The 24,278-nt window shown below is 32.5% G+C and overlaps 4 protein-coding genes and 1 non-coding gene across 7 annotated transcripts; 4 read left to right on the top strand and 1 right to left on the bottom strand.

Annotated features, from left to right (window-relative positions):
* Positions 1-167: 167 nt before the first annotated feature.
* On the top strand, positions 168-6,756 carry LOC100879229 (chitin synthase chs-2). The gene is made up of 18 exons (XR_013039303.1): positions 168-464; positions 590-828; positions 920-1,216; positions 1,283-1,504; positions 1,590-1,892; positions 1,983-2,678; positions 2,751-3,236; positions 3,324-3,571; positions 3,677-3,869; positions 3,946-4,100; positions 4,195-4,494; positions 4,564-4,766; positions 4,834-5,146; positions 5,220-5,393; positions 5,467-5,634; positions 5,735-5,951; positions 6,075-6,331; positions 6,404-6,756. It is a non-coding gene; the product is annotated as a chitin synthase chs-2 (transcript).
* Positions 6,757-7,139: 383 nt separating this feature from the next.
* On the top strand, positions 7,140-8,563 carry mgr (prefoldin subunit mgr). Its single transcript, XM_003703734.3, has 3 exons — positions 7,140-7,423; positions 7,778-8,325; positions 8,409-8,563. Exons 1-2 carry the CDS (start codon positions 7,340-7,342, stop codon positions 8,264-8,266), a joined length of 573 nt encoding a protein of 190 aa, XP_003703782.1. The 5' UTR covers positions 7,140-7,339; the 3' UTR covers positions 8,267-8,325; positions 8,409-8,563.
* On the bottom strand, positions 8,501-10,244 carry LOC100879116 (c-Myc-binding protein). 3 transcript variants are annotated; one of them, XM_012286491.2, is made up of 4 exons: positions 9,926-10,244; positions 9,342-9,463; positions 9,072-9,205; positions 8,501-8,816 (listed from the first exon to the last, which is right to left on the bottom strand). In XM_012286491.2, exons 1-4 carry the CDS (start codon positions 9,926-9,928, stop codon positions 8,776-8,778), a joined length of 300 nt encoding a protein of 99 aa, XP_012141881.1. In that variant the 5' UTR covers positions 9,929-10,244; the 3' UTR covers positions 8,501-8,775. The 3 variants fall into 3 exon arrangements, with proteins under 3 accessions (XP_012141881.1, XP_003703855.2, XP_076391533.1); XM_003703807.3 differs by lacking the exon at positions 9,926-10,244 and adding an exon at positions 9,697-9,887; XM_076535418.1 differs by lacking the exon at positions 9,926-10,244 and adding an exon at positions 9,697-9,866 and having other exon boundaries at positions 8,501-9,205.
* A 57-nt stretch (positions 10,245-10,301) lies between these two features.
* LOC100879005 (transmembrane protein 267) lies at positions 10,302-11,525 on the top strand. The gene is made up of 2 exons (XM_003703806.3): positions 10,302-10,703; positions 10,772-11,525. The coding sequence occupies exons 1-2, from the start codon at positions 10,416-10,418 to the stop codon at positions 11,099-11,101; spliced, it is 618 nt and encodes a 205-aa protein (XP_003703854.1). The 5' UTR covers positions 10,302-10,415; the 3' UTR covers positions 11,102-11,525.
* Positions 11,526-14,101: 2,576 nt separating this feature from the next.
* On the top strand, positions 14,102-18,434 carry LOC100878892 (uncharacterized). Its single transcript, XM_076535419.1, has 3 exons — positions 14,102-14,122; positions 15,667-15,788; positions 17,717-18,434. The coding sequence occupies exon 3, from the start codon at positions 17,733-17,735 to the stop codon at positions 17,934-17,936; it is 204 nt and encodes a 67-aa protein (XP_076391534.1). The 5' UTR covers positions 14,102-14,122; positions 15,667-15,788; positions 17,717-17,732; the 3' UTR covers positions 17,937-18,434.
* Positions 18,435-24,278: the final 5,844 nt, after the last annotated feature.

Here is a 24,278-nt window from a genome sequence, read left to right on the forward strand (position 1 = left end):
GAATATATTTAAAGTATTGTTATAAGGAAAATAAACAAAATTGTAATATTTTCTCAGTGTATAATTACATTGTATTTCTTCCAACAATAAACTGCAATAATTTTCAACAATTATTTTCAACAATCAATCATTTCTGAATCATTTTGGCTTTAGATGATAAAGAAAACTGATTAATGTTTCAGAATCTATTCTTAAAGTACAACTCATTTCCTAATCGTCCTTCCCATTTTCCGCTTCTGTAAATACTAGATAAAATTTTCGACAAGTTCGAAATCTTATCAGTTTTATCGATATACTTAAAATACCGATGAAAATTTCGGCAATCGATGAAACTTACCTTAATCATTTTTTTTCTTCATCATGTCAAAGTCAGTAGTGGAAGATCCGAATAATTCATTTATTAATTTTCAAAATTATAATAATACTTTTTTTGAAAGTGGAAATGAAAATACAACACAAAATATGTAAGAAAATATAACTGTTATTAATGTTTATATTGAAAACATTGGTAGTTAAAATAATTGAAATTATAAGATTATGTTGTAAGGTAAAAGATTATTTAACTTCAATAATAATTATTTAATTAAAGGGTTGCAGAAGAACCCCTTCCATGGGACACATTTAAGTGTATCCCACCAAAAAAGAAAAGTGAATCAATGCAAAATAAGAAATGTTTGGATATATTAATGCGTATTATTAAAATAATAGTGTATGGTATTCTCTTCTGCATTGTCCTGTGTAGTGGTTTAATTTCCAAATTTACAATTCTTTTTGCTGTGTCACAACTTGAAGAGAAAAATTCTACACAATTTTGTGATCACTATTCAGGTAATAATATTTGCATAAAAAACATATTATCACACAATCAAAAAAAAAAAAATGATTCAGAACTTTTTCATTATACTATTTCATATTTCAGAATACAATGAAAAGTTGAATGTACAGATTTCCAAAAAGGGTAGGGTAATTTGGACATGGTATATCATTTTTATGTTTCTTATACCAGAATGCATTAGTATAATATATGCAGTATGGGATTTTCTTTTCAAAAAAAAAGTCAAGATGCCCGCGAAACGAAGAATTGTATTTCTTCTTCTACTGGAAACAATTCAGTCAAGTGGTTTAGCTCTTTTAATTTTTTATAGTCTTCCAAAAATTAATTCCATAGATGCTGCTGCACTTTCTAGCTGTGTTTTCTTCATTCCTGCTGTGTTTGGTAAATCAATTTATTTTGTAAATTATATTTCAGAAGAATATTTTCATATTGCTTTTCTTGTTGCAGCTTTATTTTCTCCAAATCAATGGTATACAAAAACATGTACAACATTTCTCTTAGTATTAGGATGTAATACTTTAACATTAATTGCTCAAGGGTCTGGGCTAGTTTTACAACCCTTTATAAATTACAATATAAATGATCCTTTAGCTTGGACTCTTCCTATATCTCTTGTATTATGTTCTTCTCGATGGTGGGGCAATTATATATCTCAGTCCAATAATTGTGGTAATAATACATTTTTAAATAATTATAAATACATAATTACATACAATAATTAAATTTTTTATATCTTTAATATTTTTTGGCTTAGGTTTTATAACAATGTTGGTGAAAATAAAAATGGACTTGAAAAATAGTTACCATATATTACACGGATATATGGCATTTTGGAGGAGTCTCATTTTTATTTTAAGTACTCTTGTGATTTCAACTTTTCAGGGAATTGAAGTTAAAGAATTTTTTCAATTTATGTCTCAAAGGAACTATAATATTGAATTAGTTCCCTTTTCAAAATCCTTTTATAGTGGAGAATCTTACTTTACTGTAGACTCATCTGCACCTTTATACACCTTTTTATTGCATATTTTTAGCTCTTTTCTCGTGTACGAATCAGGTAAAATAAAAATATATAAAGTGCTGATATAAAAGATGTACAATTTCAATATTTATTTTATGATATTGAACATTGTTTATATTATTTCAGCTAAGTTTGCATACAAAACTAAAATGCATAAGTTTGGATTTGCTTTTCCAATAAGCTTAGTTACTCCAGGAACCATAGCTTTAATCACACTATTTTGTATCATGAGAAAAGAAGATTCGTGTACCTTTCATAACTCAATACCAGATTATTTATTTTTTAATGAACCTGAATATAATGACATTCATGAATTCCTGTTAAATTGGCGTGTCTGGTGTTGGATAGCATGGTGGTTATCACAAATATGGATCACTGTGCAACTCTGGTTAGGAGAAGTTGAAAGACTTGCTACTGCAGAAAAGATCTTTTATAATTTAACTTATGACTGTCTCATGACTGACCAGTTTATAGGATTAAATAAGAGAAGACATGAAAGTTATGGTGTCATTACAGGAAACGAATACACAAACTTCATTACAGAATTAGAGGTTTTACCTTTTTTTCTTAAAAATAATTTTTTTATTAATATTAATTCTAAAATAAAGATTTTTTAGATTGGTATCAGTAAAGATAATACAGATATCAAACGAAATCCTTGTATTACTCAAATTTATGCTTGTGCAACTATGTGGCATGAAGCGAAAGAGGAGATGAATGAACTAATTGGAAGTATTTTAAGACTGGACAGAGATCATTGTGCTATGAAAGTTACACAAAAATATTATAAAATTACTATTCGTGATTATTATGAACTTGAAAGTAAATAACATTCCCAATAACATCATTTAAATTTATTTATTGAAATAGATATTAAAAAACAAATGTTTTCAGCACACATATTCTTTGATGATGCATTTTGTTGCATGCATGGATGTATAGGATCTTGTGATCACAATGAAAATGACACACACATAAATCAATATGTGGCAACATTTGTGAAAACTATGGAAAAAAATATAAGAAATCTTGGTATGACTTTTTCACCACCAATTAAATGTCCAACACCATATGGTGGTCAACTGATTTGGATGTTACCTGGAAAAACACGTCTAACTGTACATCTTAAGGATAAAAATAAAATAAGACATAGAAAAAGATGGAGCCAAGTCATGTATATGTATTATCTCCTTGGTTATCGTCTGATGAACTCATCATTAGATATTGATACTAAGGAATTGAAAGCAGAAAATACTTATATTTTAACACTTGATGGAGATATTGATTTTCGTCCAGCAGCTGTTAAAGCATTATTAGACTTAATGATCAAAGATAAGGAATTAGGTGCAGTTTGTGGAAGAATACATCCAGTAGGAGAAGGTAATCCTATAAACATTTCTATAAATACTTTGACAAAATTATTTATTTAAACTTAACATTATCTTAAAAACACATTTTTGCAAATAGGTCCTGTAGTTTGGTTCCAAAAGTTTGAATATGCAATTGGACACTGGCTTCAGAAATCAACAGAACATGTAACAGGTGCTGTTCTCTGTAGCCCAGGTTGTTTTTCCCTTTTTAGAGCAAAAGCATTGATGCAACATAATGTCATAGCAAAATATGCAACTAAATCAACTGAACCCAGACACTATATTCAGTATGATCAAGGAGAAGACCGATGGCTTTGTACACTAATTCTGCAAGCTGGTTGTAAAGTAAGAAAATTTAGATTTGAAATAAATCAAATTGTGATTCTTTAACAATTGATAATATGTTAGTTCGGATATTCAAAAAAATTTTTTGTTATTAATTATTATTAGGTACAATATTGTGCAGCTGGTGATGCTTATACCCATGCACCAGAAACATTCAACGAATTTTATGTTCAACGACGGCGATGGATTCCATCAACTATGGCCAACACCTTTGATTTATTAAACAGTTCAAAGGAAACCAGAAAAGTAAATGATAATATATCATGGCTGTACATAGTTTATCAGTGGATTTTAACAGGTAACTAGCTTAGCTAAAACGTTTAAATAAATTTATACATTGATATTACATTTAGATATTAAATATTATCCTACAGGTAGCACTATCATAGGACCATCTTTTATATATTTAATGATGTCTGGTGCATTTGTTACTTCTTTCCAAATAGATAACTGGTCTAGTTTCTGGTATAATTTAATTCCAATCATTATTTTTATGATAGTGTGTTTCTACTTCAATGTACGAGTCCAGGTAATTATTCAAATTATTAAAACCATAAAAATTCAACAAGTTATCAATTACTAATTAAATATAAATATTTATCTTTTGCTTAATACTTTTATAGCTTATAGTGGCTGAAATTATTACAGTTATATATGGTCTAGTAATGATTATTGTATTAGTTGGAATAATGCTTCAAATAGCTGCAGATGGATTTCTTGCACCTAATGCTCTCCTATTTTTTATTGTAATCAGTCAGTTTGTGATGGCAGCTTTCTTACATCCAAAAGAAATATCATGCCTATCTAGTGCAATCATTTATTATATTACTGTACCATCAATGTATATGTTATTGATCATTTTTGCTATCTTCAACCTACATAATATTACATGGGGTACCAGAGAATCTAAAGTACAACAAAAGGTACAATTTTATAGTTATAATAATACCTCACAAATTTAATTTGTACTTGTTAATTAATTCCTTTTTCAGATCTCACAAGAACAAAATATGAAGAATAAATCACAGTCTAATGAGAACAATACAAATACTGACAATGAATCCCAATTTTCTTTAGCTAAATTATTCAAATGTAATTTTTGGACATGTAAAAATTCGGAAAAAGAAGAAAAATATTTAACTGCTATATATAATTCTCTAAATGAAATGAACATACGCTTAGAACAAATAGAAAGGTATTACTACAATTTTTACTTTCATAAAATTTGATGTTACTGAAATTATCAAAATTGAAATTTCTAGCAATTATAAGCATAGCAGTATAACAGAAGAAAGCACAAAAGAAAAAAATTATGATGAAAGTAAACCATCCAGTGAAAAATCAGATGTTACTGAAGATTCAGATACAACTCAAGAATATGACAGTGATATTTCAGAACAAACACATTATATTCGTCATCAAAAACATCTAAATTATTTGGTAAATCCTTATTGGATTCAAGATGAACGATTAAAAGGTGGAAAAGTAGATTTTCTTCCAAATTTAGAAGAAGAGTTTTGGAAACAATTAATTCAGAAGTATTTGTATCCTATTGAAAAAGATGAGGAAAAACAGGTATGGATTGTAAAAGATAAATTAAGTTAAGAAATTTAGATACAACTTTTACAAATATTAAATCTCTTTATAGAAAGAAATAGAGAAAGGTTTGATAGATATACGTAACAAATGTCTCATAAAGTTTTTTATGATAAATACACTATTTGTGGTAGCAATTTTTTTACTGCAACTTAACAAAAATATCCTGTATTTTCAATGGCCTTTTGCTATTGAATATAACATTACTTATGTAGAGGATTATGAAGTAAGTTATATTTTATTACTATAAAATATACTACTAATATTTAAAAATTACATAATCAACTTTGCCTGTTTAGGTACATATAGATAAAACATATATGCATTTAGAACCAATTGGATGTTTGTTTATTATTGCATTTATTTTTATATTACTTATCCAATTTTTAGCTATGTTAGCACATCGAATCAATACCTTCTCTCACATATTAGCTAATATGAAGTTACATCTAACATTTTCTGCTAAGGTAAAGTAACAAAAAAATCTGCTATGATTAAATAATTAATTTATATTTTATAAATGTGATGGCATCTTTTTATGAAAATATGTATCTCATAATTTTTTAGGAAAAAAATTCAACAGATGATGCAAATATAAATAAATATGCAGATGACATAGTTATGGGATTACAAAATGCAGTAGTAAATCAAACAAGTAATTCAAAACAAAGTGAAAATTTAAGAAGAAGAAAAACAGTTCAAGAATTAATGGAAGATGTTGAAGTTCCATCAAGTATATCTTCTAATTTCGAAGTACTCTTCCATCAGAAGTTACAAGAACCTGGTATTATTTTTTTATTTTAATATTGTTATATTTGTATCATACATTTTATAATCAAATCATATTATTGATACATAAGTTATTAGATTTTAAATTAAACATACTTTATATCAAACATTATTTTAGATTTTCTAACAGAAACAATTTCAAGTGTATCAAAAAGTATAAAAGTACCTGAAAACGATAACCCAAAAACATTAACAGAACATAATACAAAAAAATCCAAAAATATTACACATGATACAAAAAATGGTTCAACTTCAAACCATGACCTCAAAAATGAAAATAAGGAGAAAGAGAACCTCGAATATGACAACTCAACATTTATAAATGACAGTGACATATAAGTGTAAATACACTGATTAGTTATATTTAATTGATATGTATGTCTTAATTATATTAAACAATTAAACGAATAAATAAAGTACACTCAACTGTAAATCTGACTTCCTTAGGGAAAGTGGCGGTCAATGGAAAGGGATCCCAACATCCGATATAGCTCCAGGACCTTGATACATATTATATCAAATTCATAGGAATCGATATGTCATAAAATATTCACAAATAAATGCTTACTTTTAAAAGCAAATTGCTACACGCGAAACCAAATCTAGCCTGGAAAAAATGGCAGCCAAGGACAGGTCCCTACCACCCGCAATACATCCATAAATTATTACGCAATATGCTAAACTTATTTTATTTATATACTTGAAAATCGATAAATAATAAAATTATCGCGAGTACAGCTTTTAAAAACAAGCTGTTTTAAACGTGGATTGATTGCAAATTTTTGCTTGATTATTATACTTTATGTAATTGTAAATTATAAATTCTTTTTAATGTTAATAAACGTTCTTTGAACAAATGTTCATTAAAATAAAAACTTTATTCTCCTTATTATTTTAAATAACAAAAAGTCTAATATATACATCGATAATTGTTGCTGAATCGTCGATAAGTATGGTTTCCTTAAAAATTTGGACAAAGCGTATAAATATAAATTGTACAGAACATGTAATAAAGAGGCTCTTAAAATACTTTCACATTCATTAAATTAGTTTGTAAAAGCTAAGCATTTATTTAAGAAAATGTTTGGGGTAGTTTTTGGCAAGGGCGGTAGTATTGAATATTGAACTAATGACCATAGTCAACCATAAGAGGACACCACTTGTTTAATCTACGATATAAAATGTAAGATAAGTTTATACATATACGTTTCGTAAAATAATATTTAATTGCTATTCTTAAATAGACCTTTACTTTGTATTCTTAGATACAAAATTACAAAGTGATATTTTTGTATAATTTAATATTATACTAAAAATTCTTGGTGTAATATAGACGATAATGTATACCGGTCGCGTGTCATGAGAATTGTGTGGTGATTCAAGATGGAAGACGGTGACAATAAAACGGACGTTGGTCAGGATAAAGAGAAAAAGTCGTACGCCGGAATACCGGAGGCCGATTTTGTAGTAAGTACTTTATTGCCAAATAAAATTTGTGTAATATATTATTATAAAATTGCTATTGATATGTAGGCAGTTTATATTTAAAGCGTATTTTGTTACCATGAATATTTTTACGTGGAAGTAATACTCATGGCTACCGATAAAAACTATTAAAAGTAAAAAAATCGTAGACCTTTCTCGTTTTTATTTACAATTTTTTCAAACAGTCCTTTGTATTATATTCATATATTTATTTTAACGTATAAAAATGTACTTAACTTCTTTTTAATTAGACAAACCTTATATGGTCACAAAAGAAACAGGCATTATATTTAAATTCGTACGTTTATTTAAGTTTATACAACTTTTTTTGCGTAGGACGATGTCGACGCGTTTATGGCAAAACCTGAAAATGAATCGACGGACAAAGTACTCCAAATGCTGGATGAAAATCATGGCAAATATAAATTCATAGAATATAACTTGGTGAACAAGAGGAGAAGACTGAAAGCACAAATCCCGGATTTAGAAAGATCATTGGAAATGATTAAGAAATTACAACAAGAAAAGGACAACAGCAGAGAATTGGAAACTCAATTTCTTTTATCAGAACAAGTTTATGCAAAAGCTATTATTCCACCTACCGATAAAGTATGTTTATGGTTAGGGGCAAATGTTATGTTAGAATATACCTTGGATGATGCACAAGAAATGTTAACAAAAAATATTGAAGCTGCAAAAAGAAACTTAAGTTATGTGGAGCACGATTTAGATTTTGTCAGAGATCAATTTACAACAACTGAAGTAAACATGGCACGCATTTATAATTGGGAAGTAAAACGCAGACAAGCTGCTAAACCAACATGAAAGCTGTTTTTTTTTTAATAAATTCAATTTGCATGCAATGATTGCCTAAAACCTAGAAGGTAATTATATAAATATTACAACAAATGTTATGTAAACTTGCATAGTTTAATACTGATCATATAATTTTATTAATTGTTTCAAGTTACTCACACTGTCAAAAAAAGAAGCCTGTGACTAAAAAAAAAAGTGTCATTTCATAATGTTGATGGAATAAAGGACTCAAACACGTTTAGGTTATAAGCTAGATACACCAATATTTATGTATATTGCCACAAATACATCTGAATTCTAACTTAATATGTTGTTTTATGTACCTACAATAGGATTTCTTATCACATTTATTATATTAACCTTAGTTGATTTAAGTTTGATATTTTTTGCAAAATAAAAAAGATATACACTATTTGTATAAAAAAAATAATACATTTGTTATTAGAAATATCACATCAAACAAAATTTGATTTGAGCTTTACTTTCTAATTTATCATATCCTGCTTTTTATACTTTAATTACAAACTAGAGTCTATGTTTGTAATTGCGTTCAATTTTGCTAAAAAAAAAAAAAGAAACAAAAGTGGAAAGTGTCACTTATACTTCTGTAAACATGATTAAGAAATAGACTTATAATTAATGGAATTTGCAGAATTAAACTTAATTTATCTTATGATCTAAATCCTTTTAAAAAGTGATCTGCTATATCTATTGTAAGGCACGTAGTTGGTCTGACTCTCTACGAAAGTCAGTGTCCAGCAAAGACTAGTATGGAAGTATAATTTAAAATTTTGCTGTGTTAATTACTCCGCACCTTCAGTTGGTTCATATTTTACCAGTTTTTCCTTTAATGTAACAATTTGAGCTTTAGCTTCTTCCAATTCTTTTTTTAATGTTTCCATTTCAATATCAACTTCGGTAATTCCTCCTAAATTTTGACGGATATATCTATATTCTTATTAAGGAACTACTTGATAATAACAAAGACTGATAATTATTAACCCTTCGGAAATAGAATCAGTACATTGATAAGTAAAATTTTACAATGTACTGACAGGTCAATGAAATTTTACTAAAAGGATACTCTAATGCATCTTCAGGTTTTTCTGGTTCTTCGTACAAAGACACAAGTACCTTTGTAAGAGCATCCATAACCCCTGCCCTTTCAAGGTATTTTCGAAATTCTTCTCTTTTAGAATCAGGTGGCTAAACAAACAAATATAAAAATTATAAATAAATTCTTAAACATATAATAATGATAATGTTCTTATATTACATATTTATGAATAAAATTAATATATTTGTAAATTAAAAGTAAATTATATAGTATAAGATCTCTGTTAGTAACTTATTGGTAGTTAGTAAAGTATATTATTAACAAAATCGTTCCTGAAAATTATTAATTATGTTGAAAGATATACGAAATATATAAATGTTACCTTAAAATTTGACATTTTTGCGATAGAATTATACAATTATTTTGCAACAATTCTCTAAGAATATTATTTTATCAAATGATTTCGTGAAATTGCGGTAACATGTGTTATACGACAGAATGAAGCAGAAAGCAATAACAACGCTCGATTAGAACAAAAGCAACATGATATACGTGATTTTCAAAACACTGATATTTGAAAGGAATGTTAACTGAGAAAAGAAGGTATTTACCATTATGAGGAGTGAATACGGTGTGTAGTAATGAAGGAAACTATTTCCTTTCTTTCACCTTGCCTCACCGGGATTCAATTTACGAAATTTGTATACTACTCAATAGTAAACTTCGAATGTCACAATAGTTTATTTCGATTGACATCAACAAAGTCAAAAAAGTATCCCGCCTCGCCCTACAGATAAGATCATTCTAAAATTTCGTGTATCAGAATAAGGTTTAAATAAAATAATCTATCATATAAAATATAGTACGGAGTTATAAATAATTGTTAAATATTTTTAACGAATCTGAAACCTTGAAGTATATTAATTTTGTCGACAAAAACTTAGTTGAAATAGACTATAGCATTCAGTACCATCGGTAGGTATGCATTGAGTTATCAGAATTCCAAAATGGCGAGGTAGTGTTTGTAACATATTTATTGTATGGTATGATAGAAGATTTAGTAGATAGACGTGTTTGATATTTTGTAAAAAGTTTATTAGAATGTTTCTAGTAAAGAGAGACATTTTTTTAAACGTGTTATTGACTGGTGCTATAGGCGTTTGTTCGTTCATCGGAGATCAAGGTTTGAAATACGGAAAAACCGTTGTACAACGCGCGATTTTTGACAACGTTACTCACGCAATAGTCGGTGGTCTTACTTGGGCAGTGATTTTAAACTTGTCAAAACTGTCACTTATTCATAATCTAAGAAGTATCTTCTGCTGCTTTTGTTTGTCGTCTTTTATCGATGTAGATCACTTTATCGCAGCATGTAGTTGGAAGATAAATGTAAGAGATATTTTAACCTTCTTATCTTGGTAATCAATGGTTTATTAATGTTTAATATTTCTTTACAGGATGCTACACACTTAGAAAAACGGCCATTCCTACATTGTACCACTGTTCCAATATCATTGTGGTTCATATTCAATTTTTACTCAAATGTTCTTAATTATCCAAAATTCAGCTATTACTCATGGATTATCTTAGCAAGTTTTTTGAGTCATCACATACGAGATGCTACAAGGAGGGGTTTATGGTTCTGTCCTATTGGTTCTACACAGCCTATTCCATATTATTTATATTTAATCATGAGCATGATGCTTCCTCATGTGCTACAGTGGCTCATGATCTCCTTTATACATGAATCTAGGACTCACAATGCAACGCTAATTGATGTTGTGTAAATAATGTAAAAATATTTATCAACTGTATGTATAATAGCTGTATATATAAATGACAATATTATACTTTTGTAATAAAAGTGCCACAACTAGAGAGAGTATTCCAGAAGAAGCAAAAACCGCATAATATCACACGAATAAGGAGTGCAATAATTACTCCTGAATAGTCAAATTATAAAGGCAAATAAGGTTTTTATAATTGGTTGAGTACTTTTATATTATCATAGTAATAATTTGAAAGTCACATTTTTTGAGTTGTGTCACTTTTGTTGCAAGTGTGCAATATACTATTTTTTTATCGATATACTATGTATATGTTTTGTAATCTACACATTTTTATTGTAATTTATTATTATTAATAGTTTATATGATAAATCTTGGAACAAATCTGAGGTGTATAAAATTAATATAATATATTTGAGTACAACTGTTGTAATTTTCTTATTTAACATGTTGACTGTCTTATGTTATATTTATAATACTTTGTTATGTCTATCATCCACAACTATCTAATCTGAATATTTTCAATTAGGTGAATAATAGAATTCCTGACCACATGAGTGATGGATTTCTACAGAAATTCATGCAGAGGTGGCAGTTCAAAATTGATAAATGATACAGTTTCATAATTTCTTTGTAACATGACAAATATTTAGCTAGGTCAGGAATAAGCAGACCAGGTGATTGCCAAATAGCTCATGGGCACTGTTATATACGTGCACAGCAGTAAAGTTTAGAAATTTGGTATCTTAGATGTTCAGAAATTTGTGACTTAGAATGTTGGAAACTTGCAAGTTTCCCCATTACATGCATCCTATTTGCACCTCACGGACTTAAATGCTCAAGTCAAGTCAATGCACGGTTTCTTAATAAAAACCACGATACTCGAAGAGTTTGCGCAATTGAAAGATGCCAGTTGCGTCCACGTTGTTTACATAGTTGTTGCCAAAGACAGCTGTGTTCAGTGGATGAAGATTGCTCACGCGAGGCGGTCTTTGTTGGTCGTGTCTGCAGGTCAGACTGGTGTTCGATTCTAGTAAAAACATCAAATAATACCCACGCGAATACACGTGCTCGTTAAAAGAGTGATCTCGGTTGGCGAGCGCGGAGGACGCGGTACCCTTACAAGAAGTCAGCCGCTCACACACACGTGTGTTCGCGTACACCTTGCAGTCTGGAGGGGTTTATCAGCATTCAGTATTGCTTTGCTGGCACTGTTACACACTTTACTTCACTCTCGTCTGGGTGTAACATTAGTGTTCACTTATCTATCCAGCTATTCCGTTCAAAAATCATGCGAGTTACTAGGCAGCCCATACACTCGGGAAACGGTTAATCCTGTAACCGGAAGTCGTTATAATTATCCAGCTAGATCTTTATTGTTTCTACGGTGTTTCACTCGAGGAGTTTATTTATTCCTCCCAGTAATTTGTTTCGATTATAATAATTGTGTTCGACGAGTGACCAGTGATGAGACAAGTTACGGATCTATTGAACTTTTTAATGTAGTGCTGAAATAAATTTTATAGCACAGGTTGACAATGCCACCAGATTTTCGCAGATATCTTGGCTACGATAACGCGCTGATACCGATATCTTGATTGTATACGCCAGTTGAGTATTGTCTCCAGGGAGGTCTCGTGCCGCTTTTAACTTCGCTGTTATATTTATCATGGTAAGTACACGTTCGACTCTTTTTCTTCTTTTTTTTCATACTTCGTAGTAAATACACTTGCGTAGATAGAGTTTTGTCAGAGTACAATACGTCAAGGTCGTCGCTCATCCGATGTTATGACGATCGAATCGTGCTCGTTTACCGAACGGTAACTTTCTGACTCGCGTTACTTCTTCTTTTCAATTAATTAATCAATTCGTACGGTCTCGAGCGTTACACTCTTGTACTCGTGTCGGTACTTTTGCAAGTATCGAGGTTAATCATAGACGTGGAATAAAGCTTGTTTTGTAACGCTAATTACGACTTGCTCGAATGGTGGCCGTCTATTAGAGATGCAACTATGTGCCTTCAAGGTTGGATTGGCGCAAGAAGAATCACTATGCGATGAAAGCGATTCGCGCCATGCATATGCGATCCCATACTGTTCTTGGAAAGAATCGGATGTACTCGATTATATTACGTCTTCTAGATTGAACTGTGCTAATTTTACCACTGTAATTATTTGTAACAATGCTGAATTAAATTATAAGCAAACAGGGTTACCCTAACAGTGAGAGTACCAGGGAAATAGGGGTGCTATGGAAATTTTGTTTTATGTGAATGATGTTTTGTTAAGCTTCAAAGCCCCAAAATTTAAAGACTTCTTCTATGATTAATTCTTAGGTGGAATTTTTATTTTTGTAAATGAAATTAATACAAAATTATTTCAGTAGTTTCAACATCTTTCCTACTATTTTTATTTTCTTGTTATGAAACTAACTGTTATTTCATTCTATTACATCTATAAATCTCATGTTTTTTTAACACAGAATAAATGATTCTTAGAAATGAAGATTTATTGTAATAAATCTTATTCTCTGAAACAAAGATTTATTTGAATAAATCTGATCCTCTGAAACAAAGATTTATTGTAATAAATTTTATCCTCTGAAACAAAGATTTATTGCAATAAATTTTATCCTCCCTACCAAAGATTTATTTGAACAAACTGATCCTCTGAAACAAAGATGTCTACTAAATCCGAAATAAAAGTTTGGGTCAACAATTATATAATTTGTCTTAAACATTGATTAGTAATGAAACGACACGAACATACTTCCTGTTTTCCGTTTAGTGTTATTTATTGAGTTTCGTGACGTGTTGACATCCGATGCGTTAAACTCCGGTTGCGAAATGCCGGTTCGAGGAAGTGTAAGGCAACAGTGCGTGGCAAAGATTGTTTAACATTCTTGTGTTCTTATTTCTTGTTTCTTTTCCACTTATTTAACGCGTGGTTTGCCGTGGAGGTCACCGCATTTTAGGTACTTGGAAAATTGAATCAACGAATCTTTGACGTCACTGAAATTACGGTAACATTTTGTAACGGCGAAATATTAAATAACGGTGAAATATTGTATCATGAATTTTGACTATTTTTTAATTATCATTGATATTTTTTATTATCGTGTACACGTGGCTATTTTTACCGTGGCGAAACTGTTAACACTTTAACGTCTGGGAATCTATTTATAGACTTTTTAATGCTAGTGATTATTATAGAGACTTGACCTACAGATGCATAAAAATTAACTCTTTAATAAATATAATTTTGGGACTTCCATTTGAGAATTTTTCAACTTCAAGAATTAATGACTCATGAAAAATTACCGAACCGAAAGTGGATCTCGAAGGTTTTTAAAACCCAGTAAAAACAGGTGCCTTTATTTGATAATGACAAGAATTTGATAACGTAGATTACCGTCCCAATTTTTACTTATCATCGAGCCCCAGAATGATAGTGTTTGGCACAAATTTCTGTTGTAGAAAATTCTGAAAATCTGTGATTCATTATACTGATGAATCTACCGAAAGATAACTTTCCTAATGTAAATAACCGTATCGTTAAGTGCATCGTTGACGACGATATTTAACCCTTTAACTGCTAGAAATGTTTTTGTAGTGATAAAAATAGTAGATGCGTTGTGCTGCTGTTACTGAATCGAATGCTATGTTCGTAGTGTAATCTGAACGGAAATTCCTCACTTGTGATTTACATTGGGACAATCGACGTTTGCATACCCAAAAATAAAATGCTATTTACAGTAAATTTTTCAATAGATTTATTTAAATTTAACAAACTATGTTCCTGAAATATTTGAGCTATAACTCTTTATAATTTTTTTGCACCTGCTGGTTCAATAATATTTTGAATAAAATAATATTTTAAATAAAAGTATTAGACAAGTAATAAAACATCTTTAAAAAGACTTGTAAATTTTGTTCAATATTAATAAAAGTTAAAAATGTTTAAATGTTTGCATTTCGTATAATATTTTATATATGAACTCAGATTTCTTTAGCTCGAAGTTTTGGAAAGGTTCACAACAAAATGGCGGCTGGTTGGTGCAATTTTTAAGTTGTAGAATTGTTAGTATTTCGTTTAAAAAAGTTCTACGCAAAATTGATAAAGTTATAGCTGTACTTCTATCTTTAATAGTAATCGAAGCGTAATTGATGTAACTATTAAGATAGTTTCGTGTACACATTTTAGAGATAAGCGAAAGCCTTGTTTAGTACTTGAGTGCTAACGCGTTTCAAATCGAAGGTGCCAGTGTATTTAACGAATATTCAAATCCGAAATTCAAGAGTCAATTACTAAAGTTCTAATAATATTTATAATTTGTATTTGTCGCAAACAAATAAATGTTTCAAAGCAGCTATAAGAGAATCAACGTAGGAACACTGTAAATTGTTCATAATTCTTGTATACATATTATAATACAAAAATAGCATAAAAATAGTGTAAAAATAGTATAAAAATAATATGTAATAATACATAAAAATAATGTAAATATATCTACTATTTATAATATATGTAATTAATGTAATAATATATAAAATAAAAATTTTGCAGGAAGCCGACGAGTTGCTGTTGTATTTCGCCATAGCAGGCGGCGTGACAGCCGGTGCTCTCGTGTTGCTCTTCATTTTAGTGTGCATACTGTTTGTCAAATTGAATCGATTAAGCACAGACGGGTGAGTAACGTACCTCCCAAAAGACAAAAGCTTCTCACTGCATGCAAATTACCATTCCTAATCCTTGCTTTCGAAATTGTGATGTGTTCTAATCGCTAACACCGTTGGGCTTCGCTTCAAACAAGTGATAAGAACTCGCAGCGCAGATAGTGGCTTCTCGAACGAATTTTCCTTGCATTTAGTGCATTTAATTGACGAGATTTCTGATTAAAATCATGGGCATTAGTGGCATAGCTGGCGTATCGTTGTATTTGGACGTGCCACGTTATCGACGAGCTACGAATCGGAATAAGTCACGTAAGATTCACATTCTAACGAATAAATGATCACGGTTTCGCGGGACACGGCTGTATTAAAAAAAAACAAATATAATTTCTATTAATTCATGACTCACTGATATCGTATCTTTGCTGCGACGCGATTGTTCGACTTATCTCGGTTGAAGAATGCAAGCCGGGCACTGGAATTAGAAGCTTGCACGCGATCATTATCTCTCTTTTTTTTTTATTATTATTTTTCTATTTTATAGTTTTTAATCCTTCGCAATTCGGTTTGGTTGGCATTCTTTTGTGATTGAGTTATATTGCAATTGGCGAACTGGTTGGGAGAATTTATACAGAGTTCATTTGTTATATTTTCATTTTAGTAGAAATTGCAGTTCAAGGCGCAGGCGCGAGAGCGACAGCGCGCGTAATCCCCGCGCTCTGATTGGTCCGCGTTAGATTACCACGCGCTGGATTATTACGCGTTGGATTACTACGCGTTGATTAACTACGCGTTGGATTACTACGCGCTAGATTCCTATGCGTAGAAATACCACGCGTTGCATTGCTACGCGTAGAATTACCACGCGCTGGATTATTACGTTTTGGATTACTATGCGTCGATTAACTACGCGTTAGATTCCTACGCGTAGAATTACCACGCGTTGCATTACTGCGCGTTGGATTACTACGCGTTGAATATCCACGCGCTGGATTACTACACGTTGGATATCCGCACGCTGGGTTACTACGCGTTAGATTACTACGCGTTGGATTACTATGCGTTAGATTACCACGCGTTGCATTGCTACGCGTAGAATTACCACGCGCTGGATTATTACGCGTTGGATTACTACGCGTTGAATTACCACGCGTTAGATTCCTACGCGTAGAATTACCACGCGTTGCATTACTGCGCGTTGGATTACTACGCATTGAATATCCACGCGCTGGATTACTACACGTTGGATATCCGCACGCTGGGTTACTACGCGTTGGATTACTACGCGTTGGATTGCTATGCGTTGGATTACCACACGTTGCATTGCTACGCGTAGAATTACCACGCGTTGGATTATTACGCGTTGGATTACTACGCGTTGGATTACCACGCGTTAGATTCCTACGTGTAGAATTACCACGCGTTGCATTAATGCGCGTTGGATTACTACGCGTTGAATATCCACGCGCTGGATTACTACACGTTGGATATCTGCACGCTGGGTTACTACGCGTTGGATTACTACGCGTTGGATTACTATGCGTTGGATTACCACACGTTGCATTGCTACGCGTAGAATTACCACGCGCTGGATTATTACGCCTTGGATTACTACGCGTTATCCGAAGCTGTCAGCTACTCCCCATTTCAGGGACCTAATTGTGAGGCACCCTGTACAGTATAGTGGTTTATAGGATTCCTACACTGGGGCATGTGTGTAGCCCTCAATATAACGAGCATTATAACACATAATTCAGATTATAATAATTCATTCTGTATTTATACTTTCTGGCACTTGAAATATTCTTGAATTATTTTTTAATTAAGCTTGCAATATTTATCTAAAACTTCATAACGTTTAAAAAGAGATTGCGACGGATTAAAAACCTTTCGAACCGAAACAATTACTTCTAAAATTGCTTATTAACACTTTCTGCTTCTAGCAAGTTTACTAAGTCGATGAAATTATTCAGGTCCAATCAACTGAATAGACAAACGAACATGATGGCGGACTTTTGTTACACAAATCCGACGATCGTGCCAGGGGAACTATTATCTCGTCGTGGATTCTCCATGTACAGCGGTTCCGATAACTTTAACGACGATTTCGGAACGAAGAAAGACTATTATGGGACTTATCACGAGGCACGATCGAAATTTTAATTATGTTCATATTAGTAAGTTAAGAGAATGTGGTGTAATTAGATACGCTTTGTAAAGTGTACCTCGTTTTTGCTGTAAAAGATATTTTTTCTATATGATTGAAAAGTATTGGTACTTTTGCAAAATCGAGGATTTTGAACAGTGTGTTGAAAGAGTCAACGGTGATTAATCAGTACTTAATTTCATTTATCTACGATCGATGACTCTCAAAGAAGTTGATAATGGTACACTCAGTTGCTAGTAGATGACGCCATACGCATTAGTCACTCAGGGAAATAGAATTGTATGTGTTCATAGTTGTAAGAGTTCAATGGTTACAATTTATTAATACAGTATAAATTAATTACAATTGCTATTAGAAAGATTGTACGATATATTCGTCTCTTAGATTATTTATTTTCCATCGCACTGATTCGATCCAAAGGTCTCTATATGATAGCATTTGTTTTGTTTGTAACGTGTATTATATATTTATAATAAATATTATCGTGTTACACATCCTATCGACTTATTACCATATTATATTTACAATATCGTCATTTATTTATTTGACATTATCTAACCTAATTTATTTATCGTTACATTATCATTTTACACAAATACATTTAACAATTTCTGCATCGTTCATTGAAAAGCAAAAATAATTTCTTTACACCCTTGTAACAGAAAATATAGTGAACATTACAGGGTATTTTATGCAAAAACCGATGCAATTCGAGATCGCATTTCATCAATAAAACGATACATCATATTTATCCTACAACCGTTCGTAATCCCTTTATCGTGCATTTCCATTAATGTCTACCTAACTCCCGACAACGTGTGTGTCCCGGTAATTATTCCCTCGCGATCCGGTGTCATCCTCAGAAATTTAATATCGCTATTGGTGTTTCAATTTCTCAAGACTCTCCGATGCGTTCTCGAACCGTGAGAACAATATCGTTTAACAAATTTGCTACGGGGAAGGGTACGTAGACACTTCCGGTAAGGGGTGTCATTGTTCTTAGTTGTGGTTCAAACCATAATTTGGTATTTTAAGTTTGGAGATTTGGATTCTTTTGAGAAGCTTGGAAAGAATTCTGTCTTTGGAAATTTACTTTTAGTAGGAGTAGAGGATGTTAGATTTTAAGGTAAGATTTAATTAAATTAAATTAAGATTTAATTAGAGAGTTAGAAATTTTCAAGGTTTCACATCTTCAAGTTTCTGACATTCTGACTCTTCAAACTCTTCAATTCTTATATGTTCAAATCTTTAAATTTTCCAAAGTCCCAAATCTTCACATTCCCAACTCTCCAAATCCCAAAATTTCAAATTCCCAAATCCCTCAAACTTCCAAGTCCCCAAATTACCAAATTCCCAACTCTCCAACCCCCCAAACTCTCAAATCCCCCAAACTTTCAAGTCCCCAAATTCCCAAATTCCCAACTCTCCAACCCCCCAAACTCTCAAATCCCCCAAACTTTCAAGTCCCCAAATTCCCAAATTCCCAACTCTCCAACCCCCCAAACTCTCAAATTCCCAATTTCCCAAAGTCCCATCCCCTCAAATTCCCAGCTCTCCAAATCCCAATCTCTCAAATCCCCAAATCCTCAAATTCCCAACTCTCCAACCCCCCAAACTCTCAAATCCCCAATTTCCCAAAGTCCCAAACCCCAAAATTCCCAACTCTCCAAATCCCAATCTCTCAAATCCCCAAATCCCCAAATTCCCAACTCTGCAACCCCCCAAACTCTCAAATCCCCAATTTCCCAAAGTCCCAAATCCCCAAATTCCCAACTCTCCAACCCCTCAAACTCTGAAATCCCCAAATCCTCAAATTCCCAACTCTCCAACCCCCTAAACTCTCAAATCCCCAATTTCCCAAATTCCCAACTCTCCAACCCCCCAAAGTCTCAAATCCCCAATTTCCCAAAATCCCCAAATCCCCAAATTCCCAACTCTCCAACCCCCCAAACTCTCAAATCCCAAAATCCCAACTCCCCAAATCCCAAAATTTCCAAGAACGACTTGCCCAATCCCAAAAATCTCCACACATAGCAGAGTACCCGAGAACCCAGAAGATCCCATGTTTGCCCGAGCGTACAGCAGGTACTTTTCAGGTCTCTTTTAGGGCGGAAGTGGAGCACCATCCGACCGATATACGCAACGTCGAAGTGGGTGGCGATGAGGACATAGGGTAGGGATACAGACGATGCTACGGGGAGTAGGCAATAGCATGGGGATAGGCCATAATTGGTATAAAATCATCGAGCAAACACATCGGACAAGACAGCCCGAGGGTTGTGGGCGGTGTTACGTGCCGTTTCCCTGGCAACCGTGGGGCGACTCTGCTAAAGCACCCCTTCGCCTTGATTGCGCACAAGCCTATCTTCCCGTGTGTGTACGTCAAATTTTGAACAGGTGTGTCTCCTGTACGTGTGCATGTGTGGAACTGCAGCTACATGTACAAAAGCGCCATCTGGACTTGTCTCTCGGATTTACACTGTTCCCGCGCGTTTCGTTCCTTTTTGCACCCACACACGCAGTAGGTTTCCCACGATTAGGAAGCAACGGAGGGGAAGTTCTCCTACTGCTGAGCTTACTATACGTATTTGTTGTCGCTCAATTAGTAACCGAATGCGATATCTTCTTTGGAAGCGAGTACCTTGTAATTGATTAGAAACGTTCGAATAAGAATGGACTGCAATTTTTCTATGAAAAGCTAGCTTTTTTATTTGTTAGCAATTTTAGTAGTCATTCAATGTAAGTTCGGGATCTGTGGAACTGCAAGACAGTGGGATTTTGAAATTGAATTTATTGAATAATTTGATATTGGGATTTTTTATGCCTTTTTTTTCAGTGTGTTTAAGAAAGTTAAACTGTGTAACATCTTTGTAGCATTTTATATTTATATACAGTTTCGACCCAAGCCTAAAACTACCCCTTCACAAGTTGACAAAATACAGAAAGATATCAATTAAAAAAATTTATGACATCATACAAAAATGATAAAAAATTATTTGACATCATACTTGCTTAAAAATTTACCCCTACATAAATTATTTTTTTAGCGTATAACAAAAATACGACTCAGTTAAAAAATGTATATATAAGAAAAATATATCCTAAAAATCCCAGTAATAAAAAAAAATATCCCAGTCCTCCCCTAAGCGATTTTTACAACACGCGTCACACAGCAATTTCCCCGAAGATTTGCCAGCTTAACAATTTGTAAGAATATCACACCCTCTGTTTAGATATACGTACATAAGTGCTTCTACCGGCACACGCAATTTGTCGAGTGTTTAACTTAACCGTACCCCGTGAATCCGCGTTTATGTTCCTAATCGTCCTGGATTATGGCTGGTTAGTTTCACCCCGTCTCTCATAAAGTTCCGCCACGGGACATATGTTATTCTTCGAGCATTCGGTGTTATTTTTCCTTTTCTCGCGAAACGAATAAGATGCACGTGTCGTTGAGAACATAATCCACTGGAAATCTGTTTGCTGTGCGATCTAAACATTCGTGCAAATTATGGAGCTTTCTCCTATTTGCTTGAATTCTATTCTTTTTTTCGTTGCTTTTATGAGCGTACATAGTTGAACACATTTTCATAACGGTACATTATTAAGTTTTACATTTTTGTCATTTATTTTGTACAAAATTATTAAATTTAGTATTAGGTTTTTCAAGGTTTTTAAAGAACTAGTTTAAGGGTATTAATAGTACATGATTTTGTGGATTTAATATAAATACGAGCCTGACTTGTTACATTTAATTTGTAACGTGTGTTTGATTTGTTACTTTCAAATTGTTATGTATGTTTGATTTGTTACTTTTAAATTGTTATGTATGTGTGATTTGTTACTTTCAAATTGTTATGTATATTTGATTTGTTACTTTCAAATTGTTATGTATGTGTGATTTGTTACTTTCAAATTGTTATGTATGTTTGATTTGTTACTTTCAAATTGTTATGTATGTTTGATTTGTCACATTAAAATTATAATGTATGTCATACATACTTATATTATAATATATTTATAATATACAACGTATGTTATACATAGTGTATGTAGAGCTGTAGAATACAAGTGTGACATGATAGACAAAGATTCAATAAAAATAGAAACAAAGAGTATAAAAATAGAGTCATCAGTAAAATACAACCCCCAGATCAAATTGCAGTGAGAAGCGATCAGTGAATTTGTCAGTGGCGAACACGTTAATCGCGGGTAGTTTCGCCACCGGCAACGAACGCATCCGTGGACGAATGATCGCACAATTTCACAGAATCGTGGCTGCGTCAGAGTCGCTGGACGAAGAATTTAACGAGCCGCACGCGGCTCGCCCTCCTCCGGTGCGATCGTCGTTCCAGTCACACACGCTCGATAATAGCAACCCTGGCGAACGCATCGGAGCAACCCTTAGCTACCGTGTCCTCGTTACACCGACATCGTACATATATATTCACAGTACAGTCGACAGCAAATCTTCCCTAGGCAAAATATAGCGATCAAGGAGAAAAACTACTGGTCGATTTTTCTCGGTAATTTTTGCAAATTTGGGAATTTTTGAATTTGAGAGCTACAGGTGTGAATCGTGAAAGTTTTATTGCATAGGGATTTGGGGGAATTAGAAATTTGGGGGTGTAAGAAGGTGGGGGTTGAAGAATTTGGAGGATTAAGAATTTGGGGGATTGCGAACTTGGGGATGTAGGAAGTTGGGAGTTCCAGAATTCGGGGGACTTAGAAATTTGGGAATTTTGGAATTTGAGAGCTACAGGTATGAATCGTGAAAATTTTATTGCATAGGGATTTGGGGGAATTAGAAATTTGGGGGTGTAAGAAGGTGGGGGTTGAAGAATTTGGAGGATTAAGAATTTGGGGGATTACGAACTTGGGGATATAGGAAATTGGAAGTTCAAGAATTCGGGGGAATTAGAAATTTGGGGATGTAAGAAGGTGGTAGTTGAAGAATTTGGAGGATTAAGAATTTGGGGGATTACGAACTTGGAGATATAGGAAGTTGGTAGTTCAAGAATTCGGGGGACTTAGAAATTTAGGGATGTAAGAAGTTGGGGGTTGAAGAATTTGGGGGATTACGAACTTGGGAATATAGGAAATTGGGAGTTCCAGAATTCGGGGGACTTAGAAATTTGGGGATGTAAGAAGTTGAGAGTTGAAGAATTCGGGGGACTTAGAAATTCGGGGATGTAAGAAGTTGGGAGTTGAAGAATTTGGAGGATCACGAACTTGGGAATATAGGAAGTTGGAAGTTTAAGAATTCGGGGAACTTAGAAATTTGGGGATGTGGGTATAGAAAATTTGAGGGTCTAAGAACCTGACACATAATTATGAATCCTTAAAAAAATCATTTAAATTAAACCACTCGAATTCTCGTTTTAAATCGCCCAATGATCTCGCTATTCGAAAATTAGTGACTCTGAAACCTGTTCTGTTAGACGTCGAGTCGTTCTAATAGCAAAGCGAGACGACTATAAAGAGGCACGTGACTCTGTTCATGAACGACCCCATGCAGGGAAGCACGCGACCACCGAAAGCTAACCCAAGAATCGTACAAGGCACAATTAATTTATTGTTCAGTGACAATCGGGGGAACAGTGGAGAAAAACAGGATCGTTGTTTTCTTCTATTTTACGGAGGGGTTCTGAATCCTGTGTCGGTCGATCCTTCGTTATTCTTTTGTCACGCTACCATTAATTTGTTCAGCCTGATCATTTTCTTTAATTAACGTTTGTACAATTTAACATCTTGTATTATAATGTTGTTGTGACTTTTTGTAATTTTATCAAGAATTTTGTAACTGAAGAATTTTGTTGATTTAAAAGAAACTGTCTTTTAACATAATTGTAAGTTTAATATATTAATATCTAGTATTATAATGTTGTTTGTGACTTTTTGTAATTTTATCAAGAATTTTGTAACTGAAGAATTTTGTTGTTTTAAAAGAAACTGTCTTTTAACATAATTGTAAGTTTAATATATTAATATCTAGTATTATAATGTCGTTTGTGGCTTTTTGTAAATTTATCAAGAATTTTGTTGTTTTAAAAGAAACTATCTTTTAACATAATTATAAGTTTAATATATTAATATTTGATATACCAATAACATATTCAAGTTTAGTTAAAAAAAATTGTTAAAATATATTAACGTATGTTTACTTTATATTAAAACTTGAAACGATGCTTCTGCTTTTACATTGTACTTTTAGTAACAATAATTTAGTTGTATTTAAACAGTGAAGTCTCCAATTTTATTTTCTTAATTCAGAAATATTTTGTTCTATAGATTAAGCTTAAGGTGGATGTAAATCTAACGGATCTTGGGAGTATTTC

Source organism: Megachile rotundata, chromosome 9 (genome assembly GCF_050947335.1).
Source record: "Megachile rotundata isolate GNS110a chromosome 9, iyMegRotu1, whole genome shotgun sequence".
Taxonomy (NCBI): domain Eukaryota; kingdom Metazoa; phylum Arthropoda; class Insecta; order Hymenoptera; family Megachilidae; genus Megachile; species Megachile rotundata.

Bases quoted from the DNA above. Each gene is read 5' to 3' on its own strand.
- mgr (XM_003703734.3), top strand. From the start codon at position 7,340: ATGGAAGACGGTGACAATAAAACGGACGTTGGTCAGGATAAAGAGAAA. The intron at 7,424-7,777 runs GTAAGTACTTTA...TTTTTTGCGTAG, and splicing joins TACCGGAGGCCGATTTTGTA to GACGATGTCGACGCGTTTAT.
- LOC100879116 (XM_003703807.3), bottom strand. The intron at 9,206-9,341 runs GTATCCTTTTAG...ATAAGAATATAG, and splicing joins AAACCTGAAGATGCATTAGA to ATATATCCGTCAAAATTTAG. The intron at 8,817-9,071 runs GTGCGGAGTAAT...TTTTTTTTTTAG, and splicing joins AAAATATGAACCAACTGAAG to CAAAATTGAACGCAATTACA.
- LOC100879005 (XM_003703806.3), top strand. From the start codon at position 10,416: ATGTTTCTAGTAAAGAGAGACATTTTTTTAAACGTGTTATTGACTGGT. The intron at 10,704-10,771 runs GTAAGAGATATT...ATTTCTTTACAG, and splicing joins CATGTAGTTGGAAGATAAAT to GATGCTACACACTTAGAAAA.
- LOC100878892 (XM_076535419.1), top strand. From the start codon at position 17,733: ATGAAATTATTCAGGTCCAATCAACTGAATAGACAAACGAACATGATG.